This window comes from Cinclus cinclus, chromosome 7 (assembly GCF_963662255.1).
Source record: "Cinclus cinclus chromosome 7, bCinCin1.1, whole genome shotgun sequence".
In the NCBI taxonomy this organism is placed as follows: domain Eukaryota; kingdom Metazoa; phylum Chordata; class Aves; order Passeriformes; family Cinclidae; genus Cinclus; species Cinclus cinclus.
The window spans coordinates 16,917,616-16,932,655 of NC_085052.1; the positions used below are offsets into that span (position 1 = coordinate 16,917,616).

The following is a 15,040-nucleotide window of genomic DNA, read 5'->3' on the forward strand; positions in this document are numbered from 1 at the left end:
CACTGGCAGGCAGGCAGGAGCAAGCCCAGGTAGGTCTCTTCCAGTTTTGGCTGAGTCCTCATACTGGCTAGAGGTTTACTCTAGGGAGCTGATGACAGAGCCAAAGAAATTAATCTTTCTTACTGTGCAACTTGGGAAAATCAAACCTTTCCAGCAAAGTCTCCCCTTCTGTTGAAAGACTTTGTGAGATTTGCACAAATGGGTGTGTGGGAGGGAAAGGCCTCACAGCAAAGCTGCCAGCACTGTACTGGTCCTTTGAATTTAGGAGCCGAGTCTTCTGCAGTTTGTGATGGAAGAAAGGTAAGGCGTTTTTTCATGAGAATGATCTCCTTTATTCTGATTTGCTAACCTGAGTAAAAGCAAACCTAAATGTGACATCTATATACTGCATGATAAGAAAGACAGAAGTCATATATTATGCATTTTTCAAAGAAAAAAAATGCTTTAGTTGTATCAGTTTCTGCATTAAAAAAGCATCGTACACTCTGAAGGATGCCTTGCAGAAATGATGATTCTGTTGTGCTGCTAACCCTTCAACTCCTATTTCTTTGAAGGGCTCTAACATTAGAAGAGGCTTACAAACATTGCTGAGAACAACAGAGATAATAATCTTTACCTAGAACTGGGACCTTTTGGTATAGAAAACCTGCACACATAAACACACATAAGTGTTTTTATAAAAAACAGAAATTGTACTTGCAGCAGAGTAAAACCTACTCAGCAACACCTATATTGCAAATTCATCAGGTATAAGGCAGGTAACTTTTTTTTCAAGTACTCTTCCTGATACACATTTGAGACTCATAGCATCAGAGTTTTCCCTTCAAAAAAGGGAACATTCTGCATTTTTAATGTAAGCAAAACCTTACACTGATTAAATAATGCAGGACTATGCATTTAAACCATGCCTTTTCTTCAAATAACAATAATTTTTTCCTCTTGTAATGAATCCTATTCATTGCAAGTTGGAATCTTATACTGCACCTTGTAGTAAACAAGTCATAAAACTTCTTCCAGTCCTTAACAAACAAAAAAGCCTAAAACTTTTTTTTAAAGGAAGGATATTGGTGCAAAATTTGTAAATATTATTTTTGCATATATTAACTTACTTGAGTTCAACCAGAACTGCCAATGAAAATGCCATTTTGAAACTTTGTTATTTATATTAGAAAAATACTCATTCAGAAATAATTTTCAAATTACTCTGTGCTAGGTCTCTTCCAAACTACCAGTATAGGCTTTACTTAGATCAGCATTATCATTGTAAGAGTTTCTGTCCTCTTGAGTGCAAATTTTGCTTTGCTCAGTGGCAGGATTATAAGACTTTCCCCATTCCTGAGAGCTGGAAAGAGCTGCCTTCAGTTCTTCCTCAATTTTATCAGCTACAGCACACATTTTTAACTCTCTCAGGCTGCGTATTAGGGTTCCACAGGCTCCCTTCATCCCATGACTCTGGTACCAGACTCGGAACAGCCTGATCTTCTGTTCAGATGTATCACCAGGACAATCCTGGATGCTTTGGTCTATGGCAGGTTCTGATACACGGTGGTGACGAACAAACCTCTTGACTTCTGCGAGTGTCATCTCTGCCACAATACTAGGAACGTGGCTGCTCAGGTCAGCATCTAGGAATGTGAAAGGAAATGAATGCATCTGGCACTTGTATCTTACTGGGTTTTATCACCTGCACTCAGATTTTATACTTCTCCTATCCAAACCAGATGAAGTTTCAGGTATTTGTGACTTGGTATGGTTTATGTGTGATTTTTTACAATACATGGCAGATCTGTTTTTACATGTTCCTGCCAAATTCTGTGTATTTCAAAGCTTTAGCCTTGCATCAATATTGTTTTCTATCACCTAAAACAGAGTATCAAGTCCCTCTGTAACCTATTCTGTCCTCCTCTGTAACTGAGGTGTGCTCACTTCTCACATTTTTCTCTAAGTAGTGTTGGGAGAGGTCCTGAAACAGGACAGGTCTCCGGCTGTGATACAGTCTTGGAGCTTGCATTTTTTCCTATTGTGTATCACTCCTGTGGATTTTCCCCTGAACATAATGTGGGTTTGTGAATCTTCAATCTCACTGTTGGACTCCTCCCTTATCATAATTATCCATGGTTATAGAAACACAGTTTGCTGTTCCCTAGTGTCTGTACCACATGCAGAACTGAAATTCACTCGTAGACAGTGAGTAATTGCTCCCTATACAACAGAAATCCCTCCTGAGGCAAGACTTCCCTGGTGCCACTAAGTGCTTTGATTAGCATTATATAAACTGCCACTTCTTTAGTAAGTGCTCACTTTTGTGCTGGAATGAGAGGTCTGGACAGTGGAAAAGTCTACACAAGAATACTCTTTTTTTCTTTTTTTTTTTTAGTTTAGGGCTTATGTGTCTGTATCTGTTTTTTCTTTCTACTGAATTTTGAGAAATTACTTGTCTCTTACCTGCATCTATGAGAAGTACATTCTCCTAAAAAAAACACAAAAACAAAAGAACAAAACAAACAAGCAAGAGAGAATTAAGTAGAAACAAATGGATATATAAGAGTATAAATGCATTTCATTATACTTGTTTAATTTTCTTTTAGTTTTATCCATGATTCCCGTTTTATGAGTGAGAGAATCAGACCAGACAGACTCTTTTGACTTGGGTAAGTTTGGGGAATCAACTCATTATTGCTATTGCCTAAAATCATGCACGGGGACAGGACTATCCTGGGGTGGTGGAGGCCTGAAGATTTATGAAGTTTTGATCGTGGTCATGTGACTTGGGAAGCATTCCAACAATCCTGAAGAAGTAATACAGGGCTTCTCTTACTTCTCCCAAAAGAGTCCTGGTGGTGAAATTTACTTCATTCATGTCATAGAGGAGAGGCACACAAATGTTTGGGGAGACCCAGTGAAATTTAAATGGAAATAAGTTCTTTGCATAAAGCTGTTTTTTATGATCAAAGCATAAATACTTACATAAGGCTCGGGATTGTAACCTCTGTTACTTGGGTGCCCACTGATTGTAAGACATTTCCCTTTTCTCTTGCCTGAAACAAAAAAAGCATTTTTAAAATCCAGGGAAGGATATGTCTCCTTTGGACTTGAAGAATATAAAATTGTATTTGAATAAGCATCTGAATATCTCATTCAGGGTATCATAGGAGTAAGTAGGGAATCACTTACACCACCATATTACTCCAGCTATTGCTAGTAGTGCTACCGGAGCTATCGCAACGACCCACCACAGCTTTCCTAGATCTGTTGGAACATTGGAAAATTTGCATGAAAGTTAACTCAAGAAATGCAATACAGCAGCACACCAAATTTTAAACAAGACTGTGTCAGATTTTAAAAGCCATCCTATTTCTTCCTAATGACAAAAGCCAAATATGTTAAAGATATACCTATTGTGAGTTGCCCCTAAAAAGGAGTAACAGCTCCCACACCTGCACAGTGATCGAGGGAAAATCATGCTCTGCAGGTCAGTACAGGGCCCAGTAGGACTAATGCCCTGAGCTGTCAGGAATCACTAGGGCCAGTGTGTAGAACAGGACAATTGCAATTGCCTCTCAAAATACAGCACATGATGGATCTTGCTACATTTCAAAATGGTACCTTTTGTTCCGCATACAGTGTCTGAAGATAAAGAACACGGCTTTTCAATCACACCACTTTCACATCTACAGAAAATATGAACACAAATTATTAGGGGATTTTTCTCTGTTAAGATGTCAAGAAAGCAAATCAAAATTTTCTAAGATGTTTTATCTGCAAAATATTTCATATTTTGCTTATAAATATGCTGGTTTCATATTCCAAACCCCTATTTGTGGGGTTTGGAAATTAATAGGTATGAAAATGGCATGGAAATTTGTGGCAGTGGGAAAACATACGTAATTATTTTTCAATGTAACACTAGATTACACAAAGACAACAGGAAAGCTCAGATACAGTTTTTATTATTATATTACATTTCTTGAAAAGCATATACAGACTCAGTGGATATATAAGTTTTTCTGCATGCCTTTGGAAAACCTTCATGGCTGCAAGTTGAGTTGACTGAAAACAGTCACCTCAGGTGCAAAGGACAATTAGTATGCTTTCCCTGAGGTTATAGTTTACTTTAGCCTCTGTCTTAAAACCAGCTAAAAATGTGATTACATATTAACAATTTCATATGTAGTGATGAAGGCATAAACTTACGTGGTACACTGGTTGCAACTGTCACATTTTACAGAACTGCAATAATAGTTCTTTGCACAGGTACATTTTGTGTTCTCTTCTGGGGTACAGTTCTTTACAACCTCCAAACCTAAAAACAGATTTCATAAAGTGTATTACTTTGAAAAAGCAGGTTTCTGCCCACGAAGTCTTGTCCTCAGACTTGCTGCTAGCTCCACCTCTGCTGGTACTGGCGAGGCTGTGTGTAATACACACACAGAGCTTTTCTAAGGAGCACTGGGAATATGGAGCAGTCAGAGAGACCTCTGCTGGAGGAGAGTCAGAAAACTCATCACACAATACAGCTCTCACCAGAAGAGGACCCATTCAGCACAGCCAAACCCCAACTCCTTTTTCCCCTTCAGAAGTGTAAAGCCAGAATGAAACTCAGAAGATCACACAGCCAATCCCCCCACTTGATAATGGAGGTGGGTTCTTTGCACTCTCTGACAGACAACAAGTTTTCCCCTTTCTTGAATGCCTCCAATGATGAGGTCTCTCTTTTTTGGCTAACATACTATTCTTCTTAAGAATCAAAACAAATTATTAATTTTCTCCTATCAGTTTATTATGATGATGCTATCTCTGTCTATGAAAAAAAAACTTCTGCATTAAAAATTACTGTATCTACCTGCTATGAAAGGTAGTTACATATCTACTAACTATTTTCATAGGTATATTAAAAACAAAACAAATTTTTGAGTTACTACATTCAGTACCCTGCTGTAATTTGAAACTGCTTTATGTTTCAAAATTTGATTAATCTCTACTGTGAAACCAGTGCTGAAGTAAGTCACAGAAACGGGCAACATGAATGATCACAAGAATGGTTCACGTGGAACTTCAGTGATAATTTTCCCCTTGCCTGTTGTCAGTCTACTGACTTCTCTTCAACTACATTACTGTCTGTGGAATATTGTGACTAGCCATCCCATTACCCTTTTCCTCCCTTCAGTTTAAATAATTGTTACACCATATAAAATACTGAATTGTTTTGCTCTTACCAATTTCATCACCCATGCAAAAATGTTTATTATAGTAGCAAATGAGAAGAAAGTTTTCTAACCATATTGAGGTCCTAAAGGAAGGGGAGAGCACTAGAGATTGATATTCCAACAGGCAATCTCAGTACAACCATATTGGAGCTGAGAACTGTCTCTCCATTCACTAATTTGATTTTGGGTATGAGGAATGAAGAACTATCATTCCCTAAATCCAAGTAGAGCAGATCTACAGGATACCTGGTGGAACTGGTAGGAGATAAGTTTCATGGATTAAAAAAAAAAAATAATCTGTGATGGGTATTTATGCAACAGGTAGTGAATTTCTGCTGTCACCCAGCAGGTTCATGAACAAAAAAGGCTCATAAAAAGACCCTGAAATGACTAGGTAGGGACAGGTCTTCTAATGTCCTTTCCCTCAGCTGTGGGTGATGACAGACTGCAGGGCACAGACCACAGAAAGTAGACAGGTTTGTTTGTGTTATCTCTAAGCAGCACCTCTTGCCTCCATTGAATGCAGAATGCTGGGGTAGGTGGGCCACAGCTCTGCCCCAGGAGAGCTTGCCTTGTAGATTTACACATGTATCCCACACAGCATGGTGAGTGTTTAAAAAGACAACAATCAGTTTTAAATAATATTATCAATTACGTGAAAGACTACAAAAGAAACCACCATTACTTATACCCCAGTTTTAAACAGGGGGTGAAGAAGAGGGAGGACTTGCCTGCCTTGACTCTAACCAGTTTGTACAGTGTCTGATTTGCAACGACCTGGGCTAAGCAAAGGCAGATAGAAGGAGAAATAATGGACTAACTATATTGCTTCCTACTTTGTGCTTGATGAAAAGGAACTGGAGGATAAACTTATTACTTTCTCACAAATTCATTCATGTTCTACCACTAAAAGTTCTGAATCTACATGCTAGCCACGATAAAGGTATTGTGGAGACTTTTCAGTGGAATCCCGTATGAAAGAAGAGTCCTTGCTACTGTTGCTATTTCTATAGACATACCAAATGTGCTGTCACACAATTTGCATCTCCAACACTTGTCCAGCTCATTGGGATGATCTATGAATTCCTTTCCTTTCTCACATGGAACACAATGTCTGATAATATCTGTTGGGCAGGTGACACTTTTAACAAAACCTGCAGACAGAAAACCAACAATTTTGAGAGAAGCCACCAGTTCTCATCAGAATTTCATTTTTAATCCCTAGTACTATTTGATTACAAATATGGAATGTATATTCTTCGTGCATGTACAGATGCACTTCAGGAATGTAGTATAAATAACATTTGATTATCCCCACTCTTCCTCCAATTTATTACTGAAGGAGAACACGCCAAACAAAACTGTACACGAAAAATTGGAAAATCCATGAATGTATGGAATCTTATAGGCAAAAGCATGTGTTTTCACTTTTTCAAATATGTGTTTGTTATTTCTTGGCTCTTTTGTAACAATCATTCTATGAGAGAACTGCTCTCTGTAGTGAGAAGTTATTGGTGCACTGAGCTCAGGAAATATCTTTGAACTGGCTTATGTCCTGTAACAAAAAAACATAGAGCTGCAATGAAGCACTGCATCCAGGAAAGCACCTCATGCCACTTCACTACCCCAGCACAAAGCAGTTGTGCATGCTGTGGTGTCCCCTGTTAATGACTCCTCAACACAGTCTTACAATCATACTCACCACTTCTGCATTTCTTGCAACACTGAGTATCTAACTGGTATTCATCCTTGCTGCAGACAGCATCCCTCCTGGAAATGATCCTCCTATTGTATGTTACTAGAGCTTCAGTATAATTTTTGCATTGTGTTTCAATAATTGAGACAGCCACCTAGGAGAGAACAGAAAATGAGAAAAAAAACCTGTTTAGAACTGACTGTAGGTGTGTTTTAGTACTACCAGAATCACATTAATAGTGTTACTCTATAACTAAATGTATTGATGTTTACTCCCTTATTAAAACTGTTCATTAATTTAGATTTAATGGACAATGAAGGCCCATATTAAAGCCATGAACTCTACCACTACAGGCACTCTCCTTTCAAATTAATTTAAAATAGATCCATTTCTTTGAATTTTTTGCACTGTCAAGTTAAATTGCGTAGTTCTTGGGTTCTTTTGTTTGTTTGTTTTTATTTCTGTCATTAGGCAGTAGAAATTTACAAGTGGTCCCTGCCCTGCCTCTTTTAATGATAATAATAAAGCACTGTGGCCCAGAGGCCAAACAATGCTTTTTTATTAATATTTTGGAAGAAGGAAGAAGAATTATAAGGATAAATCTGGTATAGTTTGGCTTCTCAGCAACATTTTCTGGGGAATTCTATATGTACTCTGCATGCACTAAATATGAGGTGTCTATATAGTGGAGCTATGGATGCTGACCATAATTTCAGTTAGATGCAGAAAACTCTTTATGTTAAATAACTGAAAATTCATTCTGGATATCGAACTGGGGTCTCAAGGGAAGGAAATGTTATCTGTAGCTAGCTAACTGATGTAACCAATTGCCTTCTACAGGTAGACACTTCTTTTGATCCTCTAGCCTATTCACAAGTAAGTAGGTGGAAAGAATTTTATTTCCTTAGCATCTCCCTGTTTAAAATGTATATAATATTAGTTACTGGAATGTAATTAAGGCCTTTCTTTGCAGCTGGAGGTGAAGCTCTAGCAGCTGAAAAAACATAATTAGCACTGGAGGAACTCTGGGTATGGATGCTCAGCCCATCACTCCCCCTGTTTGCTCCTCTCTCTTCCTTTGCTGCCTAAATTTTCAGGGTGCTCTCCTCTGAATCCCAGTGTAATGATGTTAGAAAATTAAAGTCTCCACAGAAACTTTCAAATGGATGTGTCAGATTAATGTGATTTGGGTTTTTTTTGCCTAGAAGAACTCTCACTAAACACTGGATTAGAAAGTCCAATTAAAAAATAATTACTAAAATATAGTCAGGGATGTATGACCAGTCTGGTTTGGCTTTTCCTAAAGCAGTATGAAGAAAATGTCCAGAGAATCATGCAGAAAGTAAGATATAATCAAAGAAGGAAACATATTTCTAAATTACTAATACCAGTAAAGCTTAGCTGATTTTACCAAATTCCTGTAACCATAGTGTGTGGAGAGACATGTGTTCCCTTACATGAACAAAACTCTCTGACTCTTGCTTATGCTTTTATACAAATGAGCTATGCTGGTTTGAGGGGCTACAGAAACACAACATTTTTAGGTGGATGCCCTCTGCTCCTGCTCACGGAGATGAACTTCCTGGTACACTTACAAGAAGTGGGGGTCACTTCTCAGAATTTGACACTTAAGCAGCACCAAACACATTGGTTCTGCTTGCAGGGATGTCTTACAACATCTTCCTGTAGAAGGAATAATGATAAAACTGTGAAGACTTTTTTCAAAGCAGTGTCCTAATTTTTTCAAACTTTTTTTACCCTCCTGGATTTGCACCCTCTTAAAAGCAATCCATTTGCTATTTACAAATTTTGCTGTGTCTTACAGGGAAGGAAAAACAACAAAACAGAAAAGAGTCAATAGTCATTTAGCTTCCTTAGCACACCTTAGTTGCTTTTTCTGTTGTCACTGAGCAGTAATCATTACTATTGAAAAGGAAGCAGTTTAGGGGCTTTTATACAGGCAGGGATGATAGGTGCTTTTTTCTGACGCATGCACTCAAGCAGTGGTTGTGTGTTTTCAGCCTAGAATGACTCACAAAGGCTCTCTCTTAACCTAAAAAAAAAATTTGTTTTTGTATCTAAACTGAAGACTCGGATTGCTCTAAACAGTCAATGGGAATAAGATCAATCAGTTGGAGACATCTACACTCAGAAGAACCCATAAAAATTATCATATGAGCCCAAAGTTTCTGGTTTTTCTGCATTTACATTGCCCAGAAAATGAAAGACTTTTCTACCTGCTCTCTCTCTCTCCTTCATTCCAACAGTCTCCTCCAAGATGCTTTCACTAACAGGTATTTGCTAAGGACACTTTTATGAAACCTGTTTTCATCTGCTTTTCCAGGGCACAGTGACCAGAACTTTAATTTCTTTTAATAGTCATGTCATTTTGGGATTCTCAGTCTTGTAGTTCTTCCTCTATCAAAGCATTCTTCATAACATGTCAATCTATTTCAACAGGAAAGATTCTGCTTATAAGTATGTAATCTCATCTTTGGAAGTGTGTGAACATGTAATTTGCATACAGGACTTTTTAAAACTTTACCATGTTAACCCCGAGAAAAAAAAGTCTGTTTTCTCCTGTTATCTTTATAATACATTTTAGTTTTAGCAAGCTACTTCTCCCATTTCTAATCTATAAATGCTGATGAATATGACTGATGGCCACAGAACGTGGCCTTTTTTTTTTCCACTCCACATTTGTTACATGGACCAAGGTGTGTGAGCTCATCAGGGGCTTTCTAAGTGTTAAAATAGGAGGAAGGGGATTTTCCTTGCTTTTTTTTATTTTTTTTTCCTTGCAGAAATTGGGTTGCTAGAAGTAGCTCCATTTTAATACACTTTTCTCTGTAATTAATCTCCCTTGGTAACTTTGGTAACTTTGTATTAATTCTGTCAGGATGGTGTTTTCAAAGAGTAATTTCACACAAAGAGTAATATTTAAAGGATTCTCTAATCCAATTCTTTCACTATGACAAGAAATTTCTGCTTCCAAAACCTCCAGTATCATTTTTCTTCCAACTCGTTTTTTTTTTCCTCCCACCAAGGCTGAATCTCATAGTTAGCACCAAAATAACCCCTAAAAACAGTATTTCACATTCTGAAATCTTTTATAAGAAGAACTAAAAGAATCCAGTTCCATTTCTTAAAGCCCAACAATGGGAGTTGGTATTTCCCCATAACTAAGAGCACCCTGAGCTTCTTAAATTCCGAGGGAAATGTGTGTTTAGTGCCCGTGAAAACAAACAGCCCCAGACTGTCCAGCACCTTAAAACACTCACTGTCCAAATTCCATCCATGGCCCTTTCAAATCTCAGCTGACTCACATGCAAATTGCAACAACATACTGGGGCTGGGAGTTGTATGATCGGTTATTTTGTTGGATTTTTGTTTTTTAGAAGTATGGTACTACTGAGCACCTAGCAAATACTCCACTGCTGGGAGAGCTGGGAGTGATATTAACAGCTGTCACTGTTACTAACTGTTAGCGATACTAACGCTGTCACCTCACTTTATTGAGACTAAGCACGAATTAGAGCTTGACAAACGAAATCTAGCAACTCTCACCCTTTTCCTTTTGTAACACAAAATGGTTTTCTTATGACTTTCTCTTTTGTTCAGTGAGCTATTGCAAAGATAATAGTGGTTACTGAGGAAACATGCACAGACATGTTTCCAGAACTGGGGCCCTTATACTTATCACTTGAGTCTTGGGTCATCCCATCATTTTATGGCTGTTTATGCATGTACACATAAATGTGTACACTAGTTCCCCAATATATGAGGAGGAAAGGCCAATCCAGTAATGTAGGAACCTTTCTTTTCAAAGGTACATCTTCTGAACTTCCAACTGCCTGCTCTGTAGTCGTATCATAATCACAAAATATTTACCTAATAGCTCACTCTCTGGCCTGTTCCTTTAGAGTGCTGTCCTGAGGTGATTTTATGATGGTCCTCGATTCCTCTATCACCTGCTGTGTGCCCAGAAGAGGTTTAAGATGAGCCTGGGGACCCCAGTTCATCTCTCTCCGGTGTGCTTTGGGCTGCAGCTCGGGTTGTTAGCTCGTTGCCTTCATTTGATTTGTATTCTTGCCTGCTTAGGCAAGAAGCTTTTTTTTTTTTAATCTTCCCCCACTTTTTCCCCTGTTCTTCAGCAGAGATAATTCAGTTGTTTCTTTAAGTTTTTTGGGGTTTTTTTCCAGTTGAACTGTTTCGGCTTGCAGTCCAGTGAGCCTACGGGGACGGTGGGAAAGACCCAGGCCAGCAAAAGAAAGGACACTAAAACCCACCAGTTTCACCTGTTGTGAGGAGCAGACCAACACCAGAAGCTCAACAGGTTCCTATTCTTTTTGCCTGAACTGCCACATGGATTTTTTCCTTCCCTTCCCTGAGACGAAGGGAGCAGCCACCATCCTCGCTGGGTGGGGGGCACGGGGTATAAAATTCAGTTCTTTTTTTCTTTCCCGTGCCTTGTGGGTATCTTGCTTTGTTAATAAACAAGAGTTTTTCACTCTCACCTCCTAGTATTAATTTCACTCATTGGCAAAATGGGATTATTGGAGCCCTTCTCTTTAGAAGAAATGTTCAGCCCAGAGCATTTTTTCCTAAAACTGGTCTCTAAAGTAAGACAAGTATGTCTCTCAGTAGTTTTGTAGTATGTATGCAGTGTAGTTTGTATGTATGTATATATTTGTATGTAGTTCTGTATCTTTTTCTACATGGAGAACTCAGATGTTTCCTAACTTCATAGGCCATTGCTATTTTTGCCTGACCATCCCTAAATCTTTTACTTGAGTGCAGCTTGGAGTTCCTTGCAAAATTGAGGTCTCATTCAACAAACTGTTTTCATGTTCTGGTTTAACCAAATAATATGCCAAACTCTGATCAGGTTTGCTGTTTTATAAGTAGTGAAACAAGATGCTAATTAAAACAAATTAAAAAAAATAAATTGTGTAGGAATGCTACAGTCTTTCTAAGATATACTGAAATTTGGAAACGATTGAAAACTAAGAACAGAAATTATATACTCTCTGGAGCAGTATTATAAAAGAAAGTATTTTTAATTTTAATGTATGTTCCGAATACTTCCAACATACTGAGCTACACTGATGTTTCTGTCACTAGTTGGTTGCTCCTGTAGTACACACTTCTGTCAGCAGATGAAAATCCTTATTTGTATTTAATTATGCTTTGATGATTTGTGTGGGGACATGGATAGAGCCCTCCAAAATACTTTAAATAATTTATTAGCTTTTATGCAGTTCATCAGTTAATCACAATTTGAGTGGTTTATACATTATATACATTGATTTTAGTCTGACAAACTGTGTTTGTTAGCAATACAACCCCATTGTGAAGAGACTTCGAAGGTCAGCTCCAGTGAGTTGTGACTGAAAGGGATGAATGGGGGCTGGGGGAACAATGTGTTCTGCACCCAGGCTGTGCTGTGCTGTGCTGTGCTGTGCTCTGTGCTGTGCTGTGCTGTGCAGTGCTGTGCTCTGTGCTGTGCTGTGCTCTGTGCTGTGCTGTGTTCTGTGCTGTGCTCTGTGCTGTGCTCTGTGCTGTGCTGTGCTCTGTGCTGTGCAGTGCTGTGTTCTGTGCTGTGCTGTGCTCTGTGCTGTGCTCTGTGCTGTGCTGTGTTCTGTGCTGTGCTGTGCAGTGCTGTGTTCTGTGCTGTGCTCTGTGCTGTGCTCTGTGCTGTGCTCTGTGCTGTGCTGTGTTCTGTGCTGTGCTGTGCTCTGTGCTGTGTTCTGTGCAGTGCTGTGCTCTGTGCTGTGCTGTGCAGTGCTGTGTTCTGTGCTGTGCTCTGTGCTGTGCTCTGTGCTCTGTGCTGTGCTGTGCTGTGCTGTGCTCTGTGCTCTGTGCTGTGCTGTGCTCTGTGCTGTGCTCTGTGCTGTGCTCTGTGCTGTGCTGTGCTGTGCTCTGTGCTGTGCTCTGTGCTGTGCTCTGTGCTGTGCTGTGCTGTGCAGTGCTGTGCTCTGTGCTGTGCTGTGCTCTGTGCTGTGCTCTGTGCTGTGCTCTGTGCTGTGCTCTGTGCTGTGCCTGGGGGGCACGGCTGTCTCGGGGCAGCTCTGCCAGAGAGCAGGCTGAGCCAAGCCTTCCACAGCTCCCCGGATCTCCTGCCCTAGAGCTTCCTGCCCTGCAGCTCTTAGCGTAATGCACCTGTACCACCTCTGAGATCCCTGCGCAGGCCGCTGACACACTTCCCCGCTTTTCCTACGGACGGCAGAATGGATGTTTGTGAAGGTGACTTCACTAAGGAGAGTGGGACACGAGAGCGAAGCTCCCAGAAGCTGCATGGACTGACTCACTGTGTGCACAGGGCATGGTTCAGGCAAGGGAAGGCCCTGCCTTACCGCTTCCAGTAAACGCTGCGCATGGACGCCAGGCTTGGACTATTCCTCCAGCTTCTCCTGGCTCACTGTCACAGTGGTTCGAACTCCTTTCCCGCAGGTATTTGCTGCTTTGTTGCTTTCCCAGCTCGCTGTTATGGATCGCTGAGGTGCAGGGCAGGTCGGCTCCCACCGAACCCGGTTTTATCCCGGGCAGGTCCCGCAGTCCCAGCGCACCGGGGACTCCTCACGTCCCTCCCGCTATCCGGCCGCTTTGGGTGTCTGCGGACCGAGGCCAGTGCCAGCTGTCCCCGGGTGCCCCCACCTACAGCTCGCGATCCGACAGCTACCTGCATCCATCCCCCTTTTCTTCCGTCCGCTCTTACACAACACGCATTTCACTTAGCACCCGCCAGAAGTGCCTGAACTTGAAGGCCAGTTTTTCCCACTTAAAACATCGCCTAACGAATTGACCGAGAAGTCGGTAACAAGTGTGCCACGCCCGGCGGTGCCGCTCTCGTTCCCCTCCCCTGCCGGCCCCGCCGCCCGCCCGCTGCCCCGCTCGGGCGGACACTTACGAGGAGCAGGGGCAGGAGCGCCCGGGCCACGCCGCCGCCGTCCCGCACCTTCCGCATGCCGCCGCTGCCCAGCGCTGCCCGGCACCTTCCGGCGAGACGACCGGAGCTGCCCTCGCCCTGTCCCGGCCCGCCCCCGGCACGGCACGGCACGGCACGGCACGGCTCGGCAGGGCACGGCACGGCTCGGCAGGGCAGGGCGGGGCGGGGCCGGCCGTGGAGCAGGGACGTCCCCGTGCTCCGTGCCCCGCGGTGACAGCGAGCGAGGGCGCGGAGCTCCCGCTCGGCTGTGTCCCGGGAGCCGCGGGTGCTTGGTCGGGGACACCCGCTCGGCAGCTCGTGGATGCCAGGCACGGCCCCGGGGTCACCGAGCCTTAGTGCTGGGAATGAGGCGCTCGGTTCCTGTGCTGCAGGTGCTGGGCGGAGCAATCGCGACCCCACCGAGGGCAGAAACTCTGCTTTTGTAGCACTGCCAAGGATAGGCTTGGGGCGGGCAGTCCCGTATGGGTAGAATGGAGCAGGCGCTCAGAACAGGGTAAACTCCCTGCAGCAGGCAGTACTGCCCTTCGCTGTCCTATTGAAAGGGTTGCTGAAACCTGTGACTTCTATTTTCTAGCTGTTTTGAGTCACTTCTTATGTTTTTCCTGCAAGCTTTCAGTGGTTTGCAGTGCTGGTAGCCTGGCCTGCTTTGTAGAGTTGGAAATGACGTGATGGCGTTAGTTACCGATATATGTTTTGATTTTTTTCAGGTTTTGACATGATTCTGTTGCCTTGAAAGGACCATGGCTGCAATCGAGCTGGCATTTTCATTTTAAACACCATTTTTCAGTGGTTTATGACTCAGATTTTCAAAAATCCTTCAGCTTTTTTTTTCTGGTATGGTTCTTAGCTGCAATACATAACATCAACAAGAAATAGCTACTGTTTTAAATACTTCAGGCTTTTCAACCACTTCCGGATAAACCCAAGGGTGCTGCTGACACATTTTCAAAGGTGCTGCTTTTGGAGTACCCTCAAACAATCATCTTTTTGCCTTCCCAGTGGCAATATGGAACACGACAAACAAGAGGCATCTTTCTTGGGTGCAGTGCCTGGGTTACACGTCTCTAGCTCCTACTGGGCAAACCCAAATCAGCATGTCTGCGAGGCTGCTAATTTTAGCGGAAATTTGCGTGCGGGTAGGGGTGGAGTAGGGGCTGCCAGCGATGTTGTCCGGATCTGGATCATTGC

General features: G+C 41.8%; 1 protein-coding gene across 1 annotated transcript; it reads right to left on the reverse strand.

Annotated features, from left to right (window-relative positions):
• Positions 1 to 1,209: 1,209 nt before the first annotated feature.
• On the reverse strand, positions 1,210 to 13,873 carry FAS (Fas cell surface death receptor). Its single transcript, XM_062496618.1, has 9 exons — positions 13,814 to 13,873; positions 6,910 to 7,057; positions 6,227 to 6,361; positions 4,195 to 4,303; positions 3,607 to 3,671; positions 3,175 to 3,249; positions 2,968 to 3,038; positions 2,446 to 2,470; positions 1,210 to 1,625 (listed from the first exon to the last, which is right to left on the reverse strand). Exons 1-9 carry the CDS (start codon positions 13,868 to 13,870, stop codon positions 1,210 to 1,212), a joined length of 1,101 nt encoding a protein of 366 aa, XP_062352602.1. The 5' UTR covers positions 13,871 to 13,873.
• Between the last annotated feature and the right edge of the window lie 1,167 nt (positions 13,874 to 15,040).